The 25,924-nt window shown below is 38.0% G+C and overlaps 1 protein-coding gene across 18 annotated transcripts in view; it reads right to left on the reverse strand.

The window, feature by feature from the left end:
• The window catches only part of APBB2 (amyloid beta precursor protein binding family B member 2), a 452,510-nt gene that overhangs the window by 131,996 nt on the left and 294,590 nt on the right, over nucleotides 1–25,924 (reverse strand). For 14 of the 18 annotated variants that reach the window (XM_077136712.1, XM_077136714.1, XM_077136710.1 and 11 more), the window contains one exon: nucleotides 7,715–7,923. In XM_077136712.1, the coding sequence (XP_076992827.1) occupies nucleotides 7,715–7,923 (209 nt within the window). The remainder of the gene's footprint in view (nucleotides 1–7,714; nucleotides 7,924–25,924) is intronic. The other 4 variants (XM_077136716.1, XM_077136715.1, XM_077136711.1 and 1 more) reach the window with 1 other exon arrangement.

Genomic DNA, 25,924 nt, shown 5'->3' on the forward strand with positions numbered 1-25,924 from the left:
CCATACAAGGGAGTATTAATTCACAAATTAATATTTGATCATGAAATGATTTTCTAAAAATAGTTATGGAACAAAGCATGAGGCAATGCCTTGCTGCAGGTCTCTTGCAAAAGAGGACTCCTTCCATCCATGCAGACAACAAGAAAATGTCTTCCTTTCTACTAAGCTGAGTGAATATTCAAATACTTTTCAATTTAAGATTTGGGGAAATAAATGAAATGAATAAAATCCAGGGATATTCTTGTAAATTTGTTCCACAGACTTATTAGGCAAATCTCCTTTCTTGGGTAATCAATCAACAACGCAAACTTTTCAATTAAAGTTCTTTTAAAATATGAAGGGAATACCAACCCTGTCCCCTTTTCAAGTTTCTGCAACTTTAGTTCACAGCTTTCATATTATTTTTGAAACCACTTAAAGCAGAAGATGCTAAGTCCAAATGTGTCATATGCAGAAAGATGCTTTTATTTGACGCTGCAAGAGTCTAATGACAGTAGTCACCATAAATTTAGATGAGCTCTCAAAATTGCACAACTCGTGTCATTACTGCCTTCTTTCTGGGGACCAGGCGCAACTGCAGTTTCTTGAAAACCAAAAAGATGTTAGACCACCATATGTACTTTAAAAAATTATCTCTCATTAAATAGAAGGGCAAGAATGCTGTCCCATTCCTTACCTCTCTCCTTACTCTATCCTCAAAAGCACTGTTCAGTTTATACTGAAGAGAAAATCAATGACATGAGAGACCTGTTAACTAATGGGATACATGAACATTTTGACACGGTTGTGCAGTATTTTGTGCATGTGCATTTTCCTAGGGAGGAGAAGATCCCCAACCTTCCTCATACTTGCAGATGAGCCTGTGTCAGTGAATTAAATAAGTTTAGAAACACCACCATAGAGGGTATTATTAAGTACTAAATGAGAAGTACTTGGAGAATCAAGTACAAAATTAAATTTTAAGCTAAAATTTTTTTAAAACAAAAAAAAATCTTATTTGGCCTCAAATCATCATTATTTACATTTGGAATATTTATTTCACTGTAAATTGAACTTTGAATATGACATGAGATGCCAAATTAGGGAGACTCGCGATAACTGTATTCTTGTAGAGAAATTTTAAAACGAGTTGGGTATGTAGAAAAAACTATGTCAAGTCAGAAATTATCCCAAGAATCACTATTGTGGGGACCAGAGAACGCAAAGGAAGAGTACTTCTTTTTTCACATGGGCAGGCACTGGGAATCAAACCCAGGTCTCCAGCATGGCAGATGAGAATTCTGCCTGCTGAGCCACTGTGGCCTGCCCAAGAAGAGTATTTCTTAAAAGAAGTATTTTAGCACTTATTTAAAGTGATTCTCTATATGTCTACATGTTTTTCATTTTTATGTGTTTATTTTTTAATGTAAGGGTCCATGAAAAGTAAAACCCGATCATAGTTCTAAGATTATATGAATCAAGCTCTCATGGGAGGGAAACATAAGTTAGGTGGCAAACTTCCAATGACCAATTTCTATAGATTTAAATAAACAAAGGCCTTATACAGTGATTCTGCAAAAAAACCTTAAAATAACATGCATACTCCTAAAGAGATCTTTTAGTACAACTAAAAAGGAAGCACAAGTAAGAGAAAAAGGAAACTCACATTATATATTCTATGAGTAGGCCAAAGATCTTTTTTGGCTCCTATATTTAAAAATATTCATCTAGATCAAGGATAAGAAACTTTCCACACTTGTCAAGTGACCATAATTTTTATTTGTTAAAATTAAGGGCAATGTAAGATAAAACCAATTAGTTTTAAATTTCATAGACTATATAGTTATTCATCTACTCTTTTAAATGAAGAAGAATAGAATGTTTCAACCAAATGATTAAAAAAAATACACACACAATCCAATAGAAATTCTTGGGTTCTACAGAAAGTCTGTGGTCACTGCAGTCCATAGTCTGGGGGTGGAGGTTAAGAAAGAAGAAGGAAGAGAACAAAGAAAAAAACAATAAAAGATGAAAGGCAGGTGGAACAACATGTCTAGGGAAAGACAAGGATGTGATCAGGGAAAAGACAGAAGGGATAGACAGAGAACATCTTTCATGAGCAAGAACCTTTCAGACAATACAGTGAAAGCTTTGCACTACCAAATACCCTAATGACCTTGACCACATTCAGTTCTGGGGTGTCCCTGGGGCCTTAGTTCTTTGGGCCCAGCTGGTCATAAGGACTGACTCAGTGCCTGCAGCACAGAGCCTTCTGCCACCCCTCGCACTGAGCAGACACTGTGCGAGGGTAGACCCACTCAGGGAATCCAGTCTTACAGCCTGCGACTGCTGGCAGCTTTCTTCTCCCAAATTTCTCTTTGGGGGTCTTGGAAAGGAATTCCACAAATCAAACAAAAATGATGCTTTGTCCTTCTGCTGGTAAAAGGCTTATATTGGAGTTGCTTCTTTGACAGTGACAAGAGTATATGCTTGAGGATGAGGGCCAAGGGACTGAGGAAGCCTCCCTGTGGGGATCTTCTTTAGGGTGCTAAGAAAGTCTCTATGAAGCAGTATCAATACAGGCTAGAGAGCAAGAGTGGAGGTTTGAATCTGCTGAGAGCTGGGTAGAAAGGAGAGCACCTGAACGTTCCTCAGCTGCTTTGATGGAAGCTGTAATTGCATCCTCTCAGTGTGTGCTTTGAAAGTTCTGAAGCTAATGCATCATGCCAGAAAGCTGGGGTTCAAATCCTGCCTCTGCTCTCATTTGCTCTATGACCTTTTATTTCCCTCACAAATAAAATACAGCTAAGAAAACCTCCATCAGATCACATGGAGAAAATTGAGAAATCAAGAATGTTAGCCTTTGGCACAGAGACTGGCTCCCCAAGGAGATGGCAGTTTCCTTATTCTCTACTCTCTTTTCCTATAAGGTATTTGATGGGTTTGATAGCCAATATATCCTAAGCATGGAGTCCATGGAGAAAGAAATAATAAAGGCTCTATGTAATAACAAAAATTTGAGAACCTCTAGACCAAGCGGTTATGAATTATGCCTTTTGATCCTGTTTTGTCAAGAGTTGAACCTCAATATGTATGTTCTTGGCAAATGCAGAGCCTTCTTATTTCCATATATGTGTATATATTATTCCTTTCTTTTTCAAATGTTCTCTATGCAGTGTCAGTAGAGTACTGCATTATTATTTATCATGTAAATACAATTCAGAGAAGTTAAAAAAAAAAGAAAGAAGCAGCAGCAATCTAAAAGATAAAAGCTCATATGATTTAAATTTGTCTCAGTGTGAGCAGCAATATCATGTAGAAACTAAACTAGGAGGAGTGAGGAGACCCTGGGGCTCCAGTCCTGGCTTGGTGTCTATGGGAAGTCAACTAACTGCTTCCTCCTTGTGAAGCTGGCTAACTCCTTCATTCAGCAAACATTTAATGAACTGTACCAAATACCAGGCCTGTGCCAGATGTTGGGGACACAAAGATGAGGGAGACAGGTCCTGACCCCCAGGGAGCTTCCTTGAGGGAGACTAACATACCACAAGTAATAATATGATAAAAGGACACTATGAATTAAAGGTCTTTCAAAGCAGAGAGGTGAGAGCAAGATTTTCCAGGAGAAGTGAGGGTGAGGCCAGAGAATTTAAGAGGAAGTGACATGTAATTAAACACAGGGGATTGGATTCATTAGATCACAGGCTCTCATCCTTTACTCAGCATAAAATCACCTGGAAAGCTTATTAAAAAGGTAGATTCCCAAGTCCCATCTTGAGAGAAAAGGTGAAGAAGTTCAGGAAAATGATGACCGAATGGTCCCTTTAAATTGTCATTTTATTTCTAAGTGCAATATAATGTATGAAATTACATAGAACCCAAAAGAATACATGGATTTTGTCCCTCCTGGGGAGTTAGCTGTTCAGGGCATCCACAGATGTCATGGGCACTGCAGGAAGAACACAGTGATTTATTATCAACATGAAATCATAGCTCAGAGAAACAATTTTGCCTTCCCTAGCTTCAGACCCAACTTTTCCTCTGCATTCTCTACTTAAGACTAGGAAACACCTTCAGCTGAAAAGATTATAAGTGTAACTTGGCTATGGGCCAGTAATTACTTCATAAAAATATTTTGCATGCCCTCCTCTTCACTCTAAAATTTGACAACCAAGTAACTTAGGAGGTAATTGGGAACAAATAAATGGTTTAGGGGAAGAGCACCATGTGCCCAATTTTGGCAGTAAATGCTTCCTGGCCAGTTTATAAACTTGCTGGCGTGTGCAATGGAAACATTATCCACTGAGCTTAACACTTCCCAAGTGAACTTTGGAATGTGAAATGTAAAATTTTCAAACTGTAAGGAAGTCTTCCATCCTAAACTTTCGTGAAGCTTACTCAACAGATTTGGCATTTATCTGACTTTAAAAAAAAAAAAAAAAAAAAAAAAACCAGCTCAGGAAAAAGCTGAATAAAATATGCATCTCCCACGTGACATATCATAAGTTTCTTCCTTTCCTGAATATTCTGCTTTCTCTCATACTTACAAGTGAGCTGAAATAGATTCTATGTAGATGTCAAAGAAATGTTGTTAGAGACATAATCAACTCTCAATCATCAGCACCTGAGACAACTGTTATCAATAGAAGCTATTGTCTAGAAAGTTCTGCATGTGGCCCAGTCTTTCCTTGAGGTGAGAGAAAGGGATTCAAGACACTCCAAGCCACTTGATATACAGTGGAACCTGGGGTATAGACGGTGGTAAGAGTCAAGCTTGGTTCTATCATGTATTAGCTGTGTGCTCTTGGCGAAGGCCCTTAACCTTTTTGTGCCTCAGTGCCTTCAAATGTAATATGAGAATGCCAACCATAGTACCAGATACATAAGGTTTTGTGAGGTTTAATGAGATTAAGCATAGGCCTGTACTATTAACTACTCAGTGATCTTTAGGGCTTCTGTCTTGTTATCCATGTTAGCAAATTTTTTTCCATATTCAGCTGGGTATGTGGTAGGTTGGGCCTTTTCCATAACTCTCCCACTCTTCTTCTCTCTATCCATTCACCTCTCTGCCTCTACAATTTTAATTTATTGCCTTTTAAATCTGTTAGGTGCTTTGATTTACAGATGACCTTATCTACTGGTCTGGCGGAGGTTATGCGGTGTGAAACCAACAATTGAAAGGCTGATTTGAAGAACATCTATTCCATCGGTCTAATGAAGAACTGGATTTGAGTCATTCATTTCCTCTGAAATGTCTAAAAATACACATCCATTGACGAAGTTCCTTGGAGGAATAAGATTTTGTCAACCTGATAGCATGGTTAGCAGTAGACAAGAGGAATGGAAACAAAAGCAAGGTGGGAATTCACACAGCACTGGGGACAAAGCACAGGATCTAGAGTCTAACACTCATCAACTGTGTTGCTATTCAACTCATTGAGCCTCAGTTACCTCTCTTCTTAATTGGGGAACATAATAACTGTCTTCTCTGCGACCTGAGAGTCTTGAGTGGGTCAAATGAAATGATGTTTACAAAAATACTCTGAAAACCACAAGAAATCATGAAAAGCAGCCAGGAGGCTGAGCAGTCAGATACTACCTGAACCTGGGCTGGGGTCTTGTGCAGTGGGGATGGGGATGTTGTGGGAGGTAGGGAGTGGGTCCAGAGAGGTAAAAATGAGCACCAGAAGGACACTCGAGAATTAGAGATGAACTCCACTTTTTGACAACTTAAACCAGGGCCAGCTGCCCACCTGATCATTGCTTTCTTCCCAAGACTTTTACAAAACACATGGAAATGAAAGTCTATCATATCAACCAAATAAATAAAAACTAGAGCCACATGAGCCTTAGGCTGTCCTTCTTGGACCCCAGCACACATACATATTGGACTTAGCAGAGAGGCTTTAGGAAGGACTTCATTTCTTCTACATACAGAGGACCTGAACTTCATCAAACAGAAATTGTGCCCCAAAGTTGGCCCAAACTCCTTCTATGGGGGATAATGGAAGAAACAAAGTAAGCTGAAGTCCCAAATCCAGGGGAGCTGAGCAAGAAAAGCCTGGTCTAGGATTCAGGAGGATTCAGGAAACCCAAACTGAAGCTTTGGTGCTGCCACGGTACCTCAGTATTTCTGTCTATGACATACAGATGCTGGGACCAAATAATCCCCCCCAATCTGCCATTCTCTGGTTATCGGAAACTCACTCCCCACTGGTGAAGATAGCAGAAGGGTACCAAAGGGAAATGCAGCTCTGGAATGAGAAAAAGATCCTAACAAAGATGTCAAGAGAACACAGATAAGGAAGAAAAAGCAGGTCTCTGCCTCAGTGAGAGCAGAGGCTTCATTCTGGCTGGCTCAGCTTCTAGGAAACCACTCTCTGGTTTTAGCAGGAATCCCACGTAACTAGGCTGGGATATGAGAGGGCTTTACTTCATGCACGCTCCTTCAGAATCAGGCTGTACTGGTTCACCATTATCCCCAGCACACCTAACAGAAGATGAATAAATGAATATTACACCTCACTATACAGTTATAAAAATCACCCAGTAATAAACAAAAATGTCCTATGTGGTTCACTGGTATTGCAGTATGTACCTGAAATAAACAAACCAAGCTCTTCATCTACCAAAGAGGATATAATTCACACCAATTCATCACTTTCGAGATGGAGAACACAAGACCCAGGCCGGTAAGTGAGATGCCAAAGCCTTGAGCTACTCGGAGACGGGTATGTGGCCAGAATTTAGGTTTTACTGTTTCCAACAGAAGAGCAATGAAGTAGTGAAAGATTTAGGAAACAAGATATCTACTTTTAAAGACAGGCAGGCTAATGACAGTCACACATCTATAGAGAAAGTTTGGTGGGAACAGATAGAGTTCAAATGTCCCCTATGTCCTCAAAGTAAAAGAAAACGGGCTTGCTTACAGAACAAAAGACTGTGGTCAGAAAAAGGCAGAGATGTCTCGGTGTTAGGGGATCAACCTACTTTTATCAGAAAAAGTCATTACTTAATTGTGACCTTTTACAACTGTAATTCTCTTGAACATGTTATCAGGATTCACATCGGTTCACTGCAGAAATCCCTCTATTAATAAATACCACAATGGGATTCTTTAATTCCTCAACTCTTTGTTTAAACAAAGAAATCCAGATTTCTTCCTCAGGGATGGCAGAAATTAATGCTGGTATATTTTTTTCCAAAATAATGTCACTTCTGGTAAATAAACTAATTTTTTTTTATTTTTTAGAAATTAAGCACTTATGGATTTTCAAGGGTTATTTTCTTACAGATATCTTCTCCATGCTATGAAATGAACCCAAGACTAATAAGATATGCAGTAATTATAACACATCAGGCCAAGAGATGTTCTGTGTGTATTTAAATACTTTATGGAGCCAGTACCATGCAAAGATACCTGCAGAGTAAAGTACTGCTTTAGTGAACCCTAAGGAATCTTAACCACTTCTCATTAACCAGCCCCTTTGGCTTTCTGTACCTGGAACAGTGTTTCAAGGAACCATGGGAATGTTTCATTAAAAAATGAAAACATCCTTGAAAGGGAAATCAACACCATTTACTAAAAGGAAGCATTACTAAGATTTCAAATGCAGCATGCATGATAATCAAAATGCTTACCTCGATGACCTGTTAGGACAGAAGCAACTAGTGTAAAGAGAAATCACAAGTTACATCCACTCTACTAAGCCATTAAAAAGACACTCCATCTTACCTCGTTCTCTGGGGTAGGAGATGGCGTTACAGAACTAAGTGACCCTTTCCTAGAACCCTGAAGATCTGCTGGGACAGACACAGGGCGTTCCCACTGAGTTGTCCCTGTTGGTATGTGCCAGTAATAGGTCCCAGCGATGTCGTTAACTCTTTTCCAGCCAGGCGGCAAATCTGGATCGGTCCGAAATGAGTGATCACTCCATATATCTGCTGGGAAATGGGAAAAAAGAGGTTTTATTAAAAGAGGAAAAAAATTACAGTCTTTCCATTTCAATATCAATTTTCAGGGGACTCTCATAGGCAAATGTGTCCATAGTCCAAATATGAATTGAAGCCATCCTAAGTATACGAAGCAGAGTAAAAGAAGTGATAGGAAAGAAACAAGGAAAGAGCTGGAAAGAAAGGCTGACATTTGAGTATATGAACATAAAGGCCTCAGCCTCAAAGTCATCTTACAGTTTCAAGAGCAATTTTATGGACTGAACTGTGTCACCCCAAAAGATAGGTTGAAGTCCTAACTCTAATATCTTGGAATGAGTCCTTATATGGAAAAAAAAAGTCATTCCAGATGGAATTAGTTAAGTTAAAATGAGGCGATACTCTTTCAAGAAGAAAACAGGAGGCACAATCAGAGGAAGGGATAAGGTCATGGCAACTGAGGCAGAGAACACCAGAGATTGCTGGCAAGCCACTGCCTGAAGCCAGGAGAGACGCCTGGAACAGATTCTTCCCTACAGACTTCAGAGGAAGCGTGGCCCTGCTGACAGCGTGCTTGATTTAGGCCTGCTAGCCCCCAGAACCATGAGACAATAAACTTGTTCTGTTTTAAGCCACCCAGTTTGTGGGACTTTGTTATGGTAGCCCTGGGAAACAAAGGCAAACCCACCAACAAGCAATTATCCAAATAAAATCCACATGAGAACCTACCAAATTCCTCTATAAATTAGTCAGATTTTCATTCCTCATATTTCATTCCCAGCTATGAATACAACTATAACTTTCTTTAACTGCTTTCTGTAAATGAAAACTTCTGTAAATGAAGGTACCAGGAATTGAACCCGGGTTTCCGGCATGGCAAGCGAGAACTCTGCCACTGATACACCGTGGCCTGCCCATTTTGTGTACTTTTAACAACCACTATTTGACTGCAAACACCTATATAGTAGCAATGCCTGTTTTAAGATTATAGAATTCTGGGTTGCCCACAGGAGATTCCCAAGGAAAGTGAACTGGAAAAGCCTCAGAATTCAACAAATTCACCCTAGACACAGACCAGTAATGTAAACATGTGAAGTAGGGTGGGTTTGAGACAATAGAGAATGGTAGGAACTGTGGCAATCTGACAAGCATCTACTTGTCCAAGGTATTCAAATACATAAAAAAAATAACTGTTTTAAACATTGTGAGGGCTGAATAAAATACACGTACCAGACAATTTCAGCCAGCCCTGGCCTATACCAATATTTCATTACTTTATTAATATCTACTTGCATTTAAAATCTCATTCTTGGCCTTCTCTGAGTTGAATATGAAATGGATTAAAGTGTTGAAAGAAGACAGCAGAGGGGAAAGGAAGTAGAGTAAGAAATCTGGACACGGAGACATAACGGAGGAATTACAGGCAGTTTTATCAACACAGATAAGTAGAAAGCTTTAGGAACATGAGCACTAAACCTGAGAATCACTTTATTCTAAGGACAAGACCTATTTCTACATGGCCATATAGAAGAGGCTGAGCGCTTTGCAGCAATTCAAATGAGAACATGTGTGAGCCCTCCTCCGTGCAAATGTCACTGCATCCTATGGGCAGGTGTCACTGAGGCTGTCACAGCCACCAAGAAAAAAAAGGAAACTGAACAAAAGGGTCATAAAGACCAGGGGCACAGATGTCATTCATGCGGTTATCCCACATCCCAGCATTCATTTTACTTATTTAAATCCGCCAGAGGCAAAACTGTCACTTGTCTCAAATTATCATAGAAATTTCTCCCTTCCCCTGAAGGAAATTAAGCATGATTAAGTAATTTCAAGTCACTGAAATTTTGCAGAAACAACTTGAAACAAACATGTACTTATACTCTTTGTCTTCTATCCTTTTTTGGGAGGTAGAGGGGTTGCTATCTGCTGTTGTTTCATTTCTTTGAAACATTTCAAGTGAGGCAGGAGAGGAAAAACAGACAGGTTTTGGAATAAAGCTGAGGAAAATTCTACCCCATCAAGGGGCTTCCCTTGTCCCTCTCTAGGGAAAGGACACAAAGATGCTGACAGTTACGGTTTCTGTGGTTTATGAGTTTTGAGGGCCTGAATTTACACACTTACCCTGACTGTCTCTATAGCTGGTATGTATTAGTATGTATGAAGAAAGCTACAACCATTATCAGAATATGAAATCATGTCAGACCAAGGACAAAGACCAAAGTCAGTGGCTTTCCAAGACAGGCTATCTGAGGAAGAAAAGATGGAAGGCTAAATAGAGAAGGAAGGAAAATGCATGAATGGACTAGTCAGAGAAGGAAAAAATGCTTCTGAAGCCTCTCAGCCACCATCGCATTCATTCTGTTTTAATCACCACATTCCCAATTTGCTATGTTTTCCTATATAAGCTATGTATACACTTAAATAAGTACTTTGGACCTCGTTCAACAGTCAGTGGGTTTCCAATTGTTATTAAATGGGGGTAGAAGATGCTAGGGCAGGAAGGTGGAATTCCGGGCTTTTCCAGGCCCCTTCAATCACAGCAGCGTCATTTTTATTAGTTTTACACATTAATTTTGTGCAAATGATTTTCCTTGAAAACAGGCATCAGATGTTTTTGAAATTTTTTGCTTAAAAGAAACTTTGAAACCATAGCTAAGGCAACGGTGTAGTGAGGATCAAGTGGGATCTTCGGGAGGCACATGACCGAACTATCCTTTTACCATAAGATTGTTCGGTCATCCTCCTGTCGAAGGCTCTAGGGAAGACTCTTTGTTCCTAGCTTCTGGTTTCTGCCGACAATCCTTGGTGCTCTTTGGCTTGTTCTTGCATCACTCTAATCTTTCTCCATCTTCACATGGCCATCTTCCCTGTGTGTGTGCCTCTGTGTGTCCTCTTCTTTTAAGGATGCTAGCTTTTGGCTTGAATAATTAGCTCTAATCTAATACCACTTTTTAGTCCAGTATGACCACATCTTAACCTAATTTATTAGATTTGCAATGACCCTATTTCCAAATAAGGTCACATTCTGAGATTCGAGGTGGACATGACTTTTGGGGGACACTATTCAACCCACTACATAGCTTAAGATGGCCACCCTCAGATGGTTACTACAAGGGACAAGGTATGAGGGAGGGATGCAAACCTATAAAATTGGGAAAATTTCTAAATATGAGATGATTAGGAGAAAGCTCCAACTCTTTCGATTCTCTGAAAAGTACATGATGAAGCTTTGCTGAAGACAAAGTAAGAAGCTGACAGTATGGAAGGGAAATGATGACTGACAATTTCACTGCCCTTCAAGTTCTCAGCAAGTTTTCTCAAACTGAGTGTCCACCATGTACTCCTTATTGACAAATCTGCTGAGAGAAATCACAAATGGTGTTTTCAGATTTCAGCTGTAATATCAGTATCTTCTCCACGTTAGAGAACATTTTTTCTCTTTGGGTGAATCACCGTGTGACAGTACCCTTAGAACACTCGATTCAGTGTTTGAATGGCATAAAGCAAACAAAAAGATCTCATTTCAGGGTTACGAACTTAGAACTGGAACTCAGACCAACTATGGGAATAACTTAAGGAAATATTTATGGGAGAGTTACAATGCAGAAATTGACAGAAAGCCTGAAGAGTATTTAAAAATACCCCAAATGTCCCAGCACCACAGGTACCCTTATACAACCACCAGACTGGCAAAAATCAAAAGTATGACAGTGCTAAGTGTTACCAAGCATGTTGAACACTGAGAATTGGTATACACAGTGCTATGTAGAAGGGTAATTTGGAACAATAACTTTGGGAAAAAATAGTAGCAAGTAGTAGAGTTAAATATATCTCTACTCTATGACCCAGTAATTCCATGCTTAGCATATGCCATGGAGGAACACATGTATGCACCAGGTAACATATTTATAGCAACATCACTGAACTAGCCAACAACTCAGAGCAACCCAGAGCAACCCAGAGCAACCCATTGTACAGCAGAATGGATAAACTGTAGTATATTCATACAGTAAATACTACACAGCAATGAAAATGAGCTAAATACCACTACATAACAATATTGATGTACTGCACAAACATAACAGTGATCAAAAGAAAGAAGACATAAGAAAATACATTACTAAGTTTCTGTTTTTATAAAGTTCAAGAATTAAACTACATTGTATAGGGATACAGACAGATGTTTAAAACTATATAGAAATGCAGGGAAACAGTTATTACAAAAATCAGGATAATAAATACCATATTAAGGGGATGACAGTGGGTTACAATCAGGGAGAGGTATGTCAAGGCTTCTATACTGCTGATGATAATTTGTTTCTTGACATGAGTGGTGATATCAGATATTTACTTTATTATTTGTTAAACTGTACATTTACTTTTATGAATGTTTCTGCAAGTGGTTTTGTGTATGTGTGTTTTATTTGTTTGTTTAGCAATTAAAAATATGTAGACAAAATGGAATCCTGAGATTAAAAGTTTCAGGTATTCCTGGGCGGGCCGCGGTGGCTCAGCGGGCAAGAGTGCTTGCCTGCTATGCCGGAGGACCTCGGTTCGATTCCCGGCCCTAGCCCATGTAAAAAACAAACAAACAAACAAAATATAATAAAAATAAGAAAATGTTTAAAGATGTTTCCCTTTCTTCCTCCCTTCCTTCCTTCCATCCTTCCTTCCTTCTCTGTCTTTCTTTCTTTAAAAAAAAAAAAAAAAAAAAAGTTTCAGGTATTCTAAAAAAAAGAAGACATGCCAGAATAGGGACCTGGCCGAGTTAAAGTATTTTTCAATACCCAGAAAGTTAACCCAAGGAAAACAGAGGATTTATTCAAGACCTTGGTGGCTTCAGTGAAATTAGAAATGAGGGTAGTCAGCAAAGCCTCTAGACAAGGCATCATGCCGCCTGGAAGGGAAACAGAGTATGAGCTCTGGAAACGGCCTTCCTATCTTATTCAGCCACTTATTCGACCTCTCTGGGCTTCAGAAGCTTATCTGTAAAATGGACCTAACCTCATGGGGTAGTGTGTAAAACAATAAAGGTTGGCACATAACAGTCATATTTGCTACATAAATGTTGACTGTTTTGTTAGTCTTATTGCTATAATTATTATTATATAGTATAGGTCTCCAAAGCTAACAATATAATAATATATTAAGATCTCTTCCACAATAAATAAGATATTATATCAAAAGGAAAATGCTCACTACAGAATCTATGGGATTTAATGATCATTATGGTTTGACAAACAAGATTAAAAGAAGATAATCTTACGGTGACTCATTCACTGGAGACGGAAGGTCAATCGAGACTACAGCTTGAAAACAGGAGACCAGGTGATACAGAATAACCACCCTCATGATCTGGTACCTTAACACAGACACACTTACAATGCAGCCATTCTCAGAGGGTCCTCCTCTGTGCGCCTTCTCTTCCCTACTCTGCTTCCAGTAAAACCACGATAGCCAGGAAATGCCTAACCTATGGATCTGTAAAGCCCTTCTAGTAGAAGCTTTAAGGATCAAATTCCACTTTGAAGCACACTGCAGAGACTAAGATCTCCTATATTTTCTCCCCCCTTCCCTCTCAACGGGATCTTACACCTATGATGCTTTCTAGGCGCTTCAGGCTTCTTTCATCCAGGCACCTGGCTGTAAGCGCTGTCACGTGCTGATAGGGGGCAGCTCAGCCCAGCCAGTACTCATAAGCATTCTTTGCAAGAAGGTCCTGGCCCTTTGTTGTTTGTGTTTTTATTCCTTTCTGAGGGAACAGGATGCAGGGCCTGAAAGTCAAGAGTATAAAAATAGCAAGGCTGAGAGTCCCACAAAGCCTCTCTTGTGCTTGAAGCCCCTTGAGCCGAAAGCAATGCTTGGCACGGGGAACATGGAGTCCATCTGTGAGCAGCAGTGACCTGCCCCTTCTACCACCTCGGGGCGCTGGGCTAGGCCTGGCTCTACTCCGGCTTTACAAGGACACAGTCCTCTCTGTGGCCAGTATGTGAAACAAGCCAGCTTCTAAGCATCCTCTCCCCTGGGCTCACATGCAGAAACCCAAGGGTCAAATGAAAACAAATTAGCATCTACCAACAGCTGGAAATTTCCTCTCCTCTATGAAGGAGGAATGGGTAAGCTTGGTTTCTAAATTTGACCAGGTCTGCAGTGAAGAGCATAGATTTCCCTCAGATTCTCAGACTGGCACTTGCTCCCTTCCTCAGCATCTGTGTGCCCAACACCAAAGTGAAAGGCAGTGGGGGAAGAGGGAAAACGAATTCATCGTAAACAAATATTTTTTTGTGCAAGCATTGCTTTAGGGCTGGCTTACAGGAGTGATCTGAACAGCCTCTGAGCCTAGTACGGTGGTTCTCAACATCAGAATCACCTGGAGGCGTTGGTTAGAACACAGATAGGTGAACCCCAGCCCCAGTTTCTGACACAATAGGTCATGGATTAGGTACTGAGAATTTCCATTTCTCACAGTTCATAGGTGATGTTGATGCTGCTGGTTTCCTGACTACTCTTCTGAGAATTACTAACACAGGAAGACAGAAAAAGGTCATTCTTTTCAGATGGAACTAACTACTAGCTCTACAGAGAAAAAATGTTAAATTTCTATTCGTTCATTCACTTATGCATTCTTTTGTATGGGGGCTTCCTATAAATGCCAAGTACTATGGCCAAAAAAGCTAGAAATACAGTAATGAATAAAAGAGCTAAACTGGGCAGTATAAGCAATGGGGTCTCGGGTGTAGTGGGATGGCCTGGGAAGGTCACTGAGGAGGCAACATTTCTATAAACAAGGAGGAGGAGCCAGAGTTGGGAAGAGTCCAGACAAGAATATTCCTGATGGAGGGAACAGCACGTGCAAAGAACACGTGGCAGGAAATAGCTTGCTATATTATTGAAACAGAAAGGCAGCTGTTGTGCAGGGTGAATGGTCTATGATAAGGTTTAAGGTCCCACAGGCCAAGGGTTAACACTCTATGCAAAGGAAAACTCTAAGACATTATGTAGTTTGTGTTTTTGAAAGTCAGAAGAATGATTTGCAGGGTGCTCCCATAAGATCAGAAGAGTATTTTGCACAATGCATCTGTTTTTAGGGAAGAAAAAAAAAGTCTTCTCTTTCAAAGTCTTGGTTGCAGCTGCTGCTAGATAATCTTTTGAACAATGCTATTCCTGATGGAGCCAGATGCTTCAATCCAAACTATTTGAATTTACTTTAAACTCTCTTCCTGATCACCCAGTAGTCCAACTCTTTTGTTTCTTTTTCTTTCTTTAGGATTTAGTCCCTTCATTTCTTCTGGATCCAGAATTTCTTTGACAGAATATAGCAAACAAGGCTCTTCATTACCTCCAGGAGGTTCATCACCAACTTTTGAAGGCAACAGCACAATGCCACGACTGTGGGTCTTAGATCGTTAATCATAGATTTGTTAAGGGTTCCAAGCAGTAAAGAAAAGGTGCCTAGAACTTGGCATGAGATTGTCCTCAGCAACAGAAACTGACAAAAATAGCCAAAAACTGACCATGGCAACACAGGAACGAGCCCCAAAGTGTCCAAAATCTGCAAGCTCCCAGAACCTGACCAACAGACCTGCCAGGGAAAGGGGAGGAAAGCTCACCCAAACAAGTTTCAGGGACTCTTGTATTTCTTGATAATTATTTACAAGGTATAATTAAGACCCTGATATGTCTATCACAGCTTTAGAAAAATTACACACTGTACAAAATTGAGTTTTCCTGTGGCAGTATTATTTTAACAGTTGTAATAAAATTCTAACAGTTTGGGGGTGGTATTAACTTCCTAACAGTTTTTCCCATGTATTTCTTAAAAAGTTAATGTTATGATTTTTGAAAGTCCTTGAAATAGGGAGATATTTGTAGCTGAGGATTTTTCTGTTAAAAATTCTTGAGCTGGGCGGAACATGGTGGCTCAGCAGGCAAGAATGCTTGCCTGCCATGCCAGAGGACCTGGGTTTAATTCCCGGTGCCTACCCATGTAAAAAAAAAAAAAAATTCTTGAGCAAATATTCCAAGAACTATTTCAATGGCCTTATATTGGGGCTTTTTAACACTACATACTTTGTATATTTTTATCAAGTATTTTGGCATTGGAGCACCTCAAAATTTCCTAATTGAAACTCACTGGAGACCATGTCTGCTCTGGACTTAGACTAAGAGTCTGGGTTTGAATGTCAGCACTCACACTGCACACAAGCTGTGTGATCTTGGACAATGAGCCTACTTCCTCATTTCAAGACATCATGACAGCTCCTACCTCACAGGGTTGTGTAGCAATGCTTTCTAGGAAGGCAGGCGGTAAGAGTTGGGCACACAGTATGCACTTAGTAAACAGGTAACTACTGCTGGTTTCCTGACTACTCTTCTGAGAATTACTGACACAGGAAGACAGAAAAAGGTCATTCTTTTCAGATGGCACTAAGTACTAGCTCTACAGAGTAAAAATGTTAAATTGCTATTCGTTCATTCACTTATTCATTCTTTTGTATGGGGGCTTCCTATAAATGCCAAGTTCTATGGCCAAGAAGCTGGAAACACAGTAATGAATAAAAGAGCCAAACTGGGCAACATAAGCAATGGGGTCTTGGGTGGAGTGGGATGGCCTGGGAGTAATTTAGTATTACTATTAATTACTTCATTAAAATGTGGCTTTGGGCTTGATTCTTGAAGACAATTGCATAACTATTTAGCTTTTATAATGCGACTGTGTGATTGTGAAAACCTTTTATAATGCGACTGTGTGATGCTACTTTTATCCAGGGTATGAACAGATGAGTAAAAAAATAATAAGGAAAAACAAATAAATAATACTGGGCAGGGGATAAGAGGCTAAAAAAAAAAGAAATACTAGGGGTCAATAAGAAGGAAGGATAAGAGATATGGATGTATGAGTTTTTTTCTTTTCTGGAGTGATGCAAATGATCTAAAAATGATCATGGTGATAATACACAACTATGTAATGATATTGTGAGCCACTGATTGTATACTATGGATGAACTGTATGTATGTGAAGATTTCTCTATAAAGATATTTTTTAAAATGTGGCTTTGGAAAAAATATTTGAAATAGCATCACTCATGGTGATTTTCTTCATAAAAGAATATGATTTCTCAAAGTTTGAAAGAACCAAATATGTTTGCCTCCCAAATATGTTTTTAAAAAGGCAGTTTTTACTTAGATCACAAAAACTAGATGATAACACCAGTCACGTATATGTCAATTTAGAAACAATGTACCATATGAGAACACTATGGTTTGAGTATATAGCATCTCTCTAATCAGAGTGTGGCTGTTTTATGTCATGTAGTTGAACCAATAAAGAAGTGTGTAAATGAACTGGAACAAAATAGTTTGTCAAGTCTATACATTATTTTAAAATTCTTCTTTGGAGACTACTTCTGCTCTACCCTAATGTTTCCATGAAAGTATGATGATAGGAACTGATCTCATATTAGTAGAAAATAAAAAAGGAAATTAAACCTCTCTGTTCCAATTGTTAACCAAAATTAAAACCAAACAAAAGAGTCAGGGGACTGTGCAGACAAACTTAAAAGCTAAAGACATGAAATGTAAATGGGGAAAAATTACCTGAAAGGTAAATTTGTATTTGTAAATATACATATAAAGGTGAAGTTAATCTTATAACCTGGCTACAGAATGTTCTAAGTATACTATCAAGAGAAAGTACTAATTCTAAAAATACACATTTTCTTACTAGTTATAAAAGGGGTTATTAAAACCTTCAGATGATATGAAATGTAACCAAAGAGCATATTTCCTTTCAGAGTAGTACCAAATGCAATGCAGCAAAATGTATAACCCTTACTGAGAAGCCTCAGGCTTAAGGATCTTTCAAACAAGACTCAAAAATAAAAACTTAAAACCTAAGTAAAGACTCATATCTTACTTTAAGAAATTACAGAAAATTTTAAAGTAAGGTTCAAGTCTTAAAAAAACCTTAAAGAGTTAACAAACTTCACAAATATCTAGTTTGAGGGTATTTCAAAAGTTTCTTCATACTATACATATATGTAACAGTTTCACTGAGATATAATTCACATTCAATACAGTTTATATAATGCAAACTTTTTTTACATTCAAAGTTAATTTTACAATAATTTCATCACCTCCAAAAGAAACCCAATACCCAACAGCAATTACTCCCTACATCACTGTTCTTTAGAGAAACAGAACCAACAGGATGTATGTGTGTATATAGATATTAAGAGATTTATTTTGAGGAATTGGTTACTACAGTTGTTGGAAATGGCAGGTCTAAAATCTGTGGGCAGGCTGTCAGGCTGGAAACTCAGACAAAAGTTAATATTGTAGTCTTGGAAGTAGAATTTCTTTTTTGAGAAACCTCAGATTTTGCTCCTAAGGATTAGATAAGGCAAAGCCACATTATTGAGGCTGATCTTTACTTAAAGCCAATTGATTGCAGATGTACAAAACACCCTCAAAACAACATTTAGACTAGTGTTTGATCAAACTGCTAATCAAGTTGACACATAAAATTAACCACCACTCCATTGCCCTACTATTTTCCCCTAGCTGTAGGGAACCATTAATCTACTTTCTGCCCTATAAAATTTTCTATTCTGGCCATTTCATACAAATGGTATCATACAAATGTGGTCCTTTGTGACTGGCTTCTTTCACTTAGTATACTGCTTAATGTTTTTGAGGTTCATTCATGCTGTAGTATACACCAGTACTTCATTATATTTTATTGCCAAAGAATATTGCATTGTATGGATATATCACAATTCATTCACCATTAATTAGCTGTTAGATATTTGGGAGGTTCCCATATTGGCATACTGAATATAAGACTGTTATATAAGAGTTTTTGCATAAATGACCTATGTTTTTATTATTTGGGGGTATATTATCACTAGCTGTGGAATTGCTGGGTCATATAGAACTGTTTTAACATTCTGATGAATTGCTGCACTGTTTATCAAAACAGCTACACAATATTATATTCCCAATGGCACTGCATGATGATTTCAAATTCTTAATGTCTTCTTCAGTGTAAGAAGTGGTATCTCATTATGATTTTGGTTTGCATTTCCCTCATGACTAATGATGTTGAGCATCATTTCACATGCTTATTGGCATTTGTATATTTTCTTAGGAGAAATGTCTATTTAAATACTTTCCCCATGTAAAAATTAGGTTTGCTGACTTTTGATTATTGAGTTGAAGAGGTATTTGTATAATCTATATAACAGACCCTCATAAACAGATTATAATTTGCAAGGATTTCTGTCCCATTCTGTGGGTTGCCTTCTCAATTTCTCAATATGGTTAATTGAAGCATAGAAGTTTTAATGTTGATGAAATCTAATTTATTTATTTTTTCTCTTGCTGTTTATGTTTTAGGTGTGTATCTAGGAAACTATAACCTAATTTAAGGTCATAAAGATATATATATATATATAAGTTTTCTTATAAGAGTTTATGGTTTTAACTCTTACATTTAGCTAAGTCTATGATCCATTTTGAGTTAATATTTGCATATAATGTGAAGTAGGAGACCAAGTTCATTCTTTTGCATGTGTATATCTGGTTGTCGTTGCATCATCTCTTAAAAATCAATTAGCTGGAAATATAAGGACTTATCCCTGGTTTCTCAATGTTATGTCCTTACCTTTATGCCAGTGCCACATTGTCTTGATTACTGAAGTTACATGGAAAGTTTCGAAATCACAAAATGTGAGTCCTTCAACTTTGTTCTTCTTTTACAAGATTATTTTGGCTTGATGATGATTGAACAATGATATAGCTTTCACAATGTGACTCTGTGATTGTGAAAGCCTTGTGTCTGATGCTCCTTTTGTCTACCATATCAACAGATGAGTGCAGCATACGGAATAAAAATAAATAATAGGGGCAACAAATGTTGAAATGAATTTAGTTTGAAATGCTAGGGATGAATGGAGGTGAGGGGTGGGGGGTATGGTATGTATAATCTTTTTTTTTTCTGTTATTTCTTTTTCTGTTGTCTTTTTGTTTTTCTGGATCGATGCAAATGTTCTAAGAAATGATGAATATGCAACTATGTGATGATATTGAGAATTGCTGATTATATATGTAGAATGGAATGATACGTTAATGTTTTTGTTTGTTGTTAATTTTTTTTAATTAATAAAAAAAAGAATATTTTGGCTATACTAGTCCCTTAAATTTTCAACTGAGTAAAATCCTGATTTGTGGTATACATCAATGCAGAAATCTGTGAAGCACTAATGATAAATAGATCTAGTTATTTTTTTTTTGGAGTATCATATAACACCACTGGTTACATCTTGAAACATATGGAAAGTGCATGACAATCATCATTAGGAACAATGTGAACTTTTAAACAATGCAACAATATAACTAAAATTTCAAATGCTCTATTGGATGTGGAATTCATATTATTCCATTTGAAAGGGAAAATTCACATACTCAAATTCCATATAATGTAAGCATAACTCAAATAATAAAAATTAATACAAAGTTGATCCCATCAGCCTATAAGTTCAAGAAGATTGGCCTAAAAGGCCATTTATCATCTTCTCTCCTATATGACCCTGTGTCAGACATTGACAATATGAGGAGTGTCACATGCCCAAAGAATTGTGGCAAGTAATCTTAAAACTTGGACTGTCTTCGTTGTAATGTCAATAAGAGACAAGGGTCAACAACATCAGGATCCACTGTTATATAAACAATAATTGCAAAAGTAAAATGTAAAACAATTTTTCTTTATCACATGTTTAATTATTTATGTATTAAGTACACATACATAAATATGAGATCAGAGAGTTCTGTATCATTTTCCTGCCAATAAAAATAATAACCAAAATTTTGTTTTTCTAAGAAGTGTTGGGGGGGGGAATTGCTTTGAAACCATCAAATCTCCAAAATCCAAAAGTCTAAGATAACAAATGGAGAATGGGCATAAGCTCGCATGCTCTAGTTGATAACTGTAAAAGCAAAGATCACAAACTATTTATATAAAATTTCCAGGCAGGGGCGGGCAATGGTGGCTCAGTGGTAGAATTCTCGTCTGCTGTACGAGAGATTCGAATTCAATTCCCAGAGACTAGCCATAAAAAAATAAATAAATAAAACTTCCAGGCAGATTTTACTACTTTTTCTACCAGTTGTCCAGCACCTATACCACTTACCTAACGAGTGGCAGCTATGTATCCTATTCTGTATCAGGTACGAGTATTTAGGTTTGGTAGGAAGATCAACAAATTAGGCACTATATCTTTGCTTTCAGTTATGGGTATTTAATGCCTTCTCCTTAAACACAGTGGTCTAGGAAGTTCTATGATTATGTTGATATTAATCAAAGATAAAACTGTGCAGATGCCACATCATCAGTCAACTTTACAGCTTCTTGATTTAATTATTTCAGAGTGAACAGTAGGAAAAGACAAAATACAATCATGGGCATGAATCATTCTTCAGCTTCCATACAATTAGAATTAGGTAGACTTGTAATTAGCACCATACTCTCTCAAGGTAGATAGATTTGGAGGTATATGAAATGGAGCCAATTTTCTTTTCTATTACTTTAGCAGGGTCTTAAGTATGGCTTTTCTTTTTAAGCTGTAGTCCTCAGGTTGGCATCCAACAGCACTGATCATAGAATGGAAGCCATTCCAGGGATTGGAATGGCTTCCAAGTCAGTATTATTCTAAATGGTGGCATATCAAGAAGTGACTTCCCATTCATGTTAAATACTAAGCTAAAACTTGTTGAAGCTCTACAAGACGGTGGCATAGGGAAGTGTGGAATTTAGTTTGTCCTCAAAAGTAGCTAGTAAATAGCCAAGAACAATACAGAACAATTGCTGGCAGAACATCAGTGACCAGACGAACAGTATACACCAGTCTGGACCAGGTGGAAAGGCTGAGATCCCACACAGAACTCTAAGTTCCTCAAGAGTGGAGGCCGGTGCCCCTCCCCCATGGGTACAGCAGACTGGTTTCCCAGGAAAGGAAACAGACCTTACACATAGCAAGGGCGTAGATCAACTAAGCTACAACTGTGGAACTAACAAATTCTGACTACAGAAAACAGGCCCCCAACACAGATAAACCTGCAATAAGAATTAAAGGAACTAGGAGTTCTGGCCCTGGCTGAAAGGGGTTGGGGCTGATGGGATAAAACAAAACAAAACAAAACAAAACAGAAGTTTTTTGAGTTGGACCAGCACAAAACACTGCAAAAGGGCTGAACCCCAAGAAAAGGGGGCATATAGAGTTTGGCAATACATAGAGCCACCTACAAACTCAAGTTCTTTATTGACATACTTGAGAAGTAGGGGTCCAGTTCTGAAAAGGCTTTTTTGCTTTTTTTGTTAATTTCTTAAAAACTCATTAGATAGTACTACAAGCACTCTCAGGTTCCAGCACTGCCCTAGGAAAGGGCATAACTAAGGCTTGTCTGAGAGACAAAGTAACTGGTCAGGAGAAAGAGGTTAATTCCCTAAAAGGCATATCTTCCCCAAGAAAAAGGGGATGAGGCCCAGCCCCTGTGGAATCCCTGTTTCAAGTAATTCTGGTCCCAGGGGTGGTAAAACAGAAACAATCAAAGTCATCCTACTACCTCACCTCTATCTCAATAACTCCTGGCAGGGAGAGTCTGCTGAAATTAAAGGCACCACATCACTTTAAGCTGGTGGGAAGCCAAAGGCAGACTGCCACATGCTGGGCAGGACAGAAACAGCACAGAATCTAGAGAATCCATATGAAAGGCTGGCAACCTGCTGGGTCTCCACCTCAGGGAAAACTGAGGCAGGTTACTCTCTCCTCCTGAGACATGGGCCTGTCTAGTAAGGAAAAATCTATCTGGGGTCTATGAGATCTGATGAGACCCTTCTGAAAAAAAAAACAGGCCCCATATTAGCAGGACGAGAAACAGAAAAACAAAAACTGAAAAATTCTGGTCAGTTAAACAGAATCTATATACAGGTCTAGAATAAGTTGAACTGAAGATCAAAGGACAATGGAGAACAAAGCCATCCAGCAAGAAAACCCTAGGTAAAAGAGTGAAAACAACCACCAGAATAAACTAATTAAGAAATCGAATGCCTAGATAACAGCAAAAATTAATCAGTCATACTAAGGAAATCAAAGATACGGCTCAAAGGAACAAACTAACACTTCAATTGAGATACAGGAGTCGAAACAACTAATTCAGGATATTTGAATAGACATGGTAAATCTCATTAAAAATCAAATCAATGAGTTGAGGGAGGATATAAAGAAAACATTGGGAGAATATGAAGAAGAACTTGAAGGGTTGAAAAAAACAAACTGCAGAATTTATGAGAATGAAAGGCGCAACAGAAGAGATCTAAAAAATGATGGAAACCTACCACAATAAATATGAAGAGGCAGAAGAGAGGATTAGTGAACTAGGGGACTGGACATCTGAAATCTGAAACATCAAAGAAAATATAGGGAAAAGAATGGAAATATATGAGCAGGGTCTCAGGGAATTGAATGACAGCATGAAGCACATGAATATATGTGTTGTGGGTGTCCCAGGAGGAGAAAAGAAGGGAAAAGAAGAGAAAGACTAATGGAGGAAATAATAACTGAAAATTTTCCAACTCTTATGAAAGACATGCAATTACAGATAAAAGAATTACAGCATACCCCAAACAGAACAGATCCAAATAGATATTCCAAAGACACTTACTAATCAGACTGTCAAATGTCAAAGACAAAGAGAGAATTTTGAAAGCAGCAAGAGAGATAAGCAATCCGCCATATACAAGGAAAGCTCAATAAAATTATGTGTGGATTTCTCAGAAGAAACCACAGAGGCAAGAAGGCAGTGGTATGATATATTTAAAATTCTGAAAGAGAAAAACTGCCAAACAAGAATTATATACCCAACAAAACTGTCCAACATAAATGAGAAGGAGATTAAAATATTGTGACTAAGAGAATGGCTCTACAAGGAATATGAAAGTGAGCACTACAGGCAGATAGGAAAAGGCAGGAGAGAGAGGTCTAGAGAAGAATGTAGAAATGAAGACTATCAGTAATGGTAAAAAGAGAAAAAAAATTAGATGCGACATATAAAACCCAAAAGACAAAATGCTAGAGCAAAGTATTGCCTTTACAGTAATAACATTAAATGTTAATGGATTAAACTCCCCAATCAAAAGACAGAAATTAGCAGAATGGATTAAAAAACAGAACTTATCTGTATGCTTTCTACAGAAGACTCACTTTAGACCCAAGGTCAAAAATGGGTTGAAACTGAAAAGTTGGGAAAAGACGTTTCATTAAAACAATAACCAGAAAAGAGCAGGGGTAGCTATACTAATATCTGGCAAATTAGACCTCAAATATAAAACAATTAAAAGAGACAAAGAAGGACACTAAGTATTAATAAAAGGAACAATTCAACAAAAAGATATATCATAAATATTTATGCACTGAGCCAGAGTGCTACAAGATACACGAGGCAAACACTGACAACAATGAAGGGAGAAGTAGAAACCTCTACCATAACAGTTGGAGACTTCAATTCCCCACTTTCATCAATGGACAAAACATCTAGACAGAGAATCAATAAGAAAACAGAGATTTTTGAATAGTGCAATAAATGAACCAAACTTAACAGACATTTACAAAACATTACATCCCACATAAGCAGGATACACATTTTTTGCAAGTACTCATGGATCATTCTCAAGGATAGGCCATATGCTGGGGAACAAAGTAAGTCTTAATAAATTTACAAAGATTGAAATTATACAAAATATTTTATCAGATCATAATGGAATGAAGTTGGAAATCAATAACAAGCAAAGGGCTAGAAAATTCACCAATATATGGAGGCTAAACAAAACACTCTTAAACAACCAGTGGGTCAAAGAAGAAATTACAAGAGAAATCAGTAAATATCTCGAGGCAAATGAAAACGAAAACACACATATCAAAATTTATGGGATATTCAACATTGTGTTGGAAGATCTAGCCAGAGCAATTAGACAAGAAAAAGAAATACAAGGCATCAAAATTGGAAAGGAAGAAGTAAAACTATCACTGTTTGCAGACGATATGATACTATACGTCGAAAACCCGGAAAAATCCACAGCAAAACTACCAGAGCTAATAAATGAGTACAGCAAAGTGGGAAGTTACAAGATCAACATTCAAAAATCTGTGGTGTTTCTATACACTAGTAATGAACAACCTGAGGGGGAAATCAAGAAACGAATTCCATTTACAACTGCAACTAAAAGAATAAAATACTTAGGAATAAATTTAACTAAAGAGACAAAAGACCTATACAAAGAAAACTAGAAGAAATTGTTAAAAGGAATCACAGAAGATCTAAATAGATGGAAGGGCATACCATCTCATGGATTGGAAGACTAAATATAGTTAAGATGTCAATTCTACCTAAATTGATCTACAGATTCAATGCAATACCAATCAAAATTCCAACAACTTACTTTTCAGAAACAGAAAAAACAATAAGCAAGTTTATCTGGAAGGGCAGGGTGCCCCGAATTGCTAAAAGTATCTTGAGGAAAAAAAACGAAGCTGGAGGTCTCACACTGCCTGACTTTAAGGCATATTACGAAGCCACAGTGGTCAAAACAGCATGGTGCTGGCATAAAGATAGATATATTGACCAATGGAATCGAATAGAGTATAGACCCTCTCATCTATGGACATTTGATCTTTGATAAAGCAGTCAAGCCAACTCACCTGGGACAGAACAGTCTCTTCAATAAATGGTGCCTAGGGAACTGGATATCCATACGCAAAAGAATGAAAGAGGACCCGTATCTCACACCCTATACAAAAGTTAACTCAAAATGGATCAAAGACCTAAACATTAGGTCTAAGACCATAAAACAGTTAGAGTAAAATGCAGGGAGATATCTCATAACTTTTATAATTGGAGGTGGTTTTATAGACCTTACACCTAAAGCAAGAGCACTGAAGAAAGAAAGAAAGAAATGGGA

This window comes from Tamandua tetradactyla, chromosome 19 (genome assembly GCF_023851605.1).
Source record: "Tamandua tetradactyla isolate mTamTet1 chromosome 19, mTamTet1.pri, whole genome shotgun sequence".
NCBI lineage: Eukaryota > Metazoa > Chordata > Mammalia > Pilosa > Myrmecophagidae > Tamandua > Tamandua tetradactyla.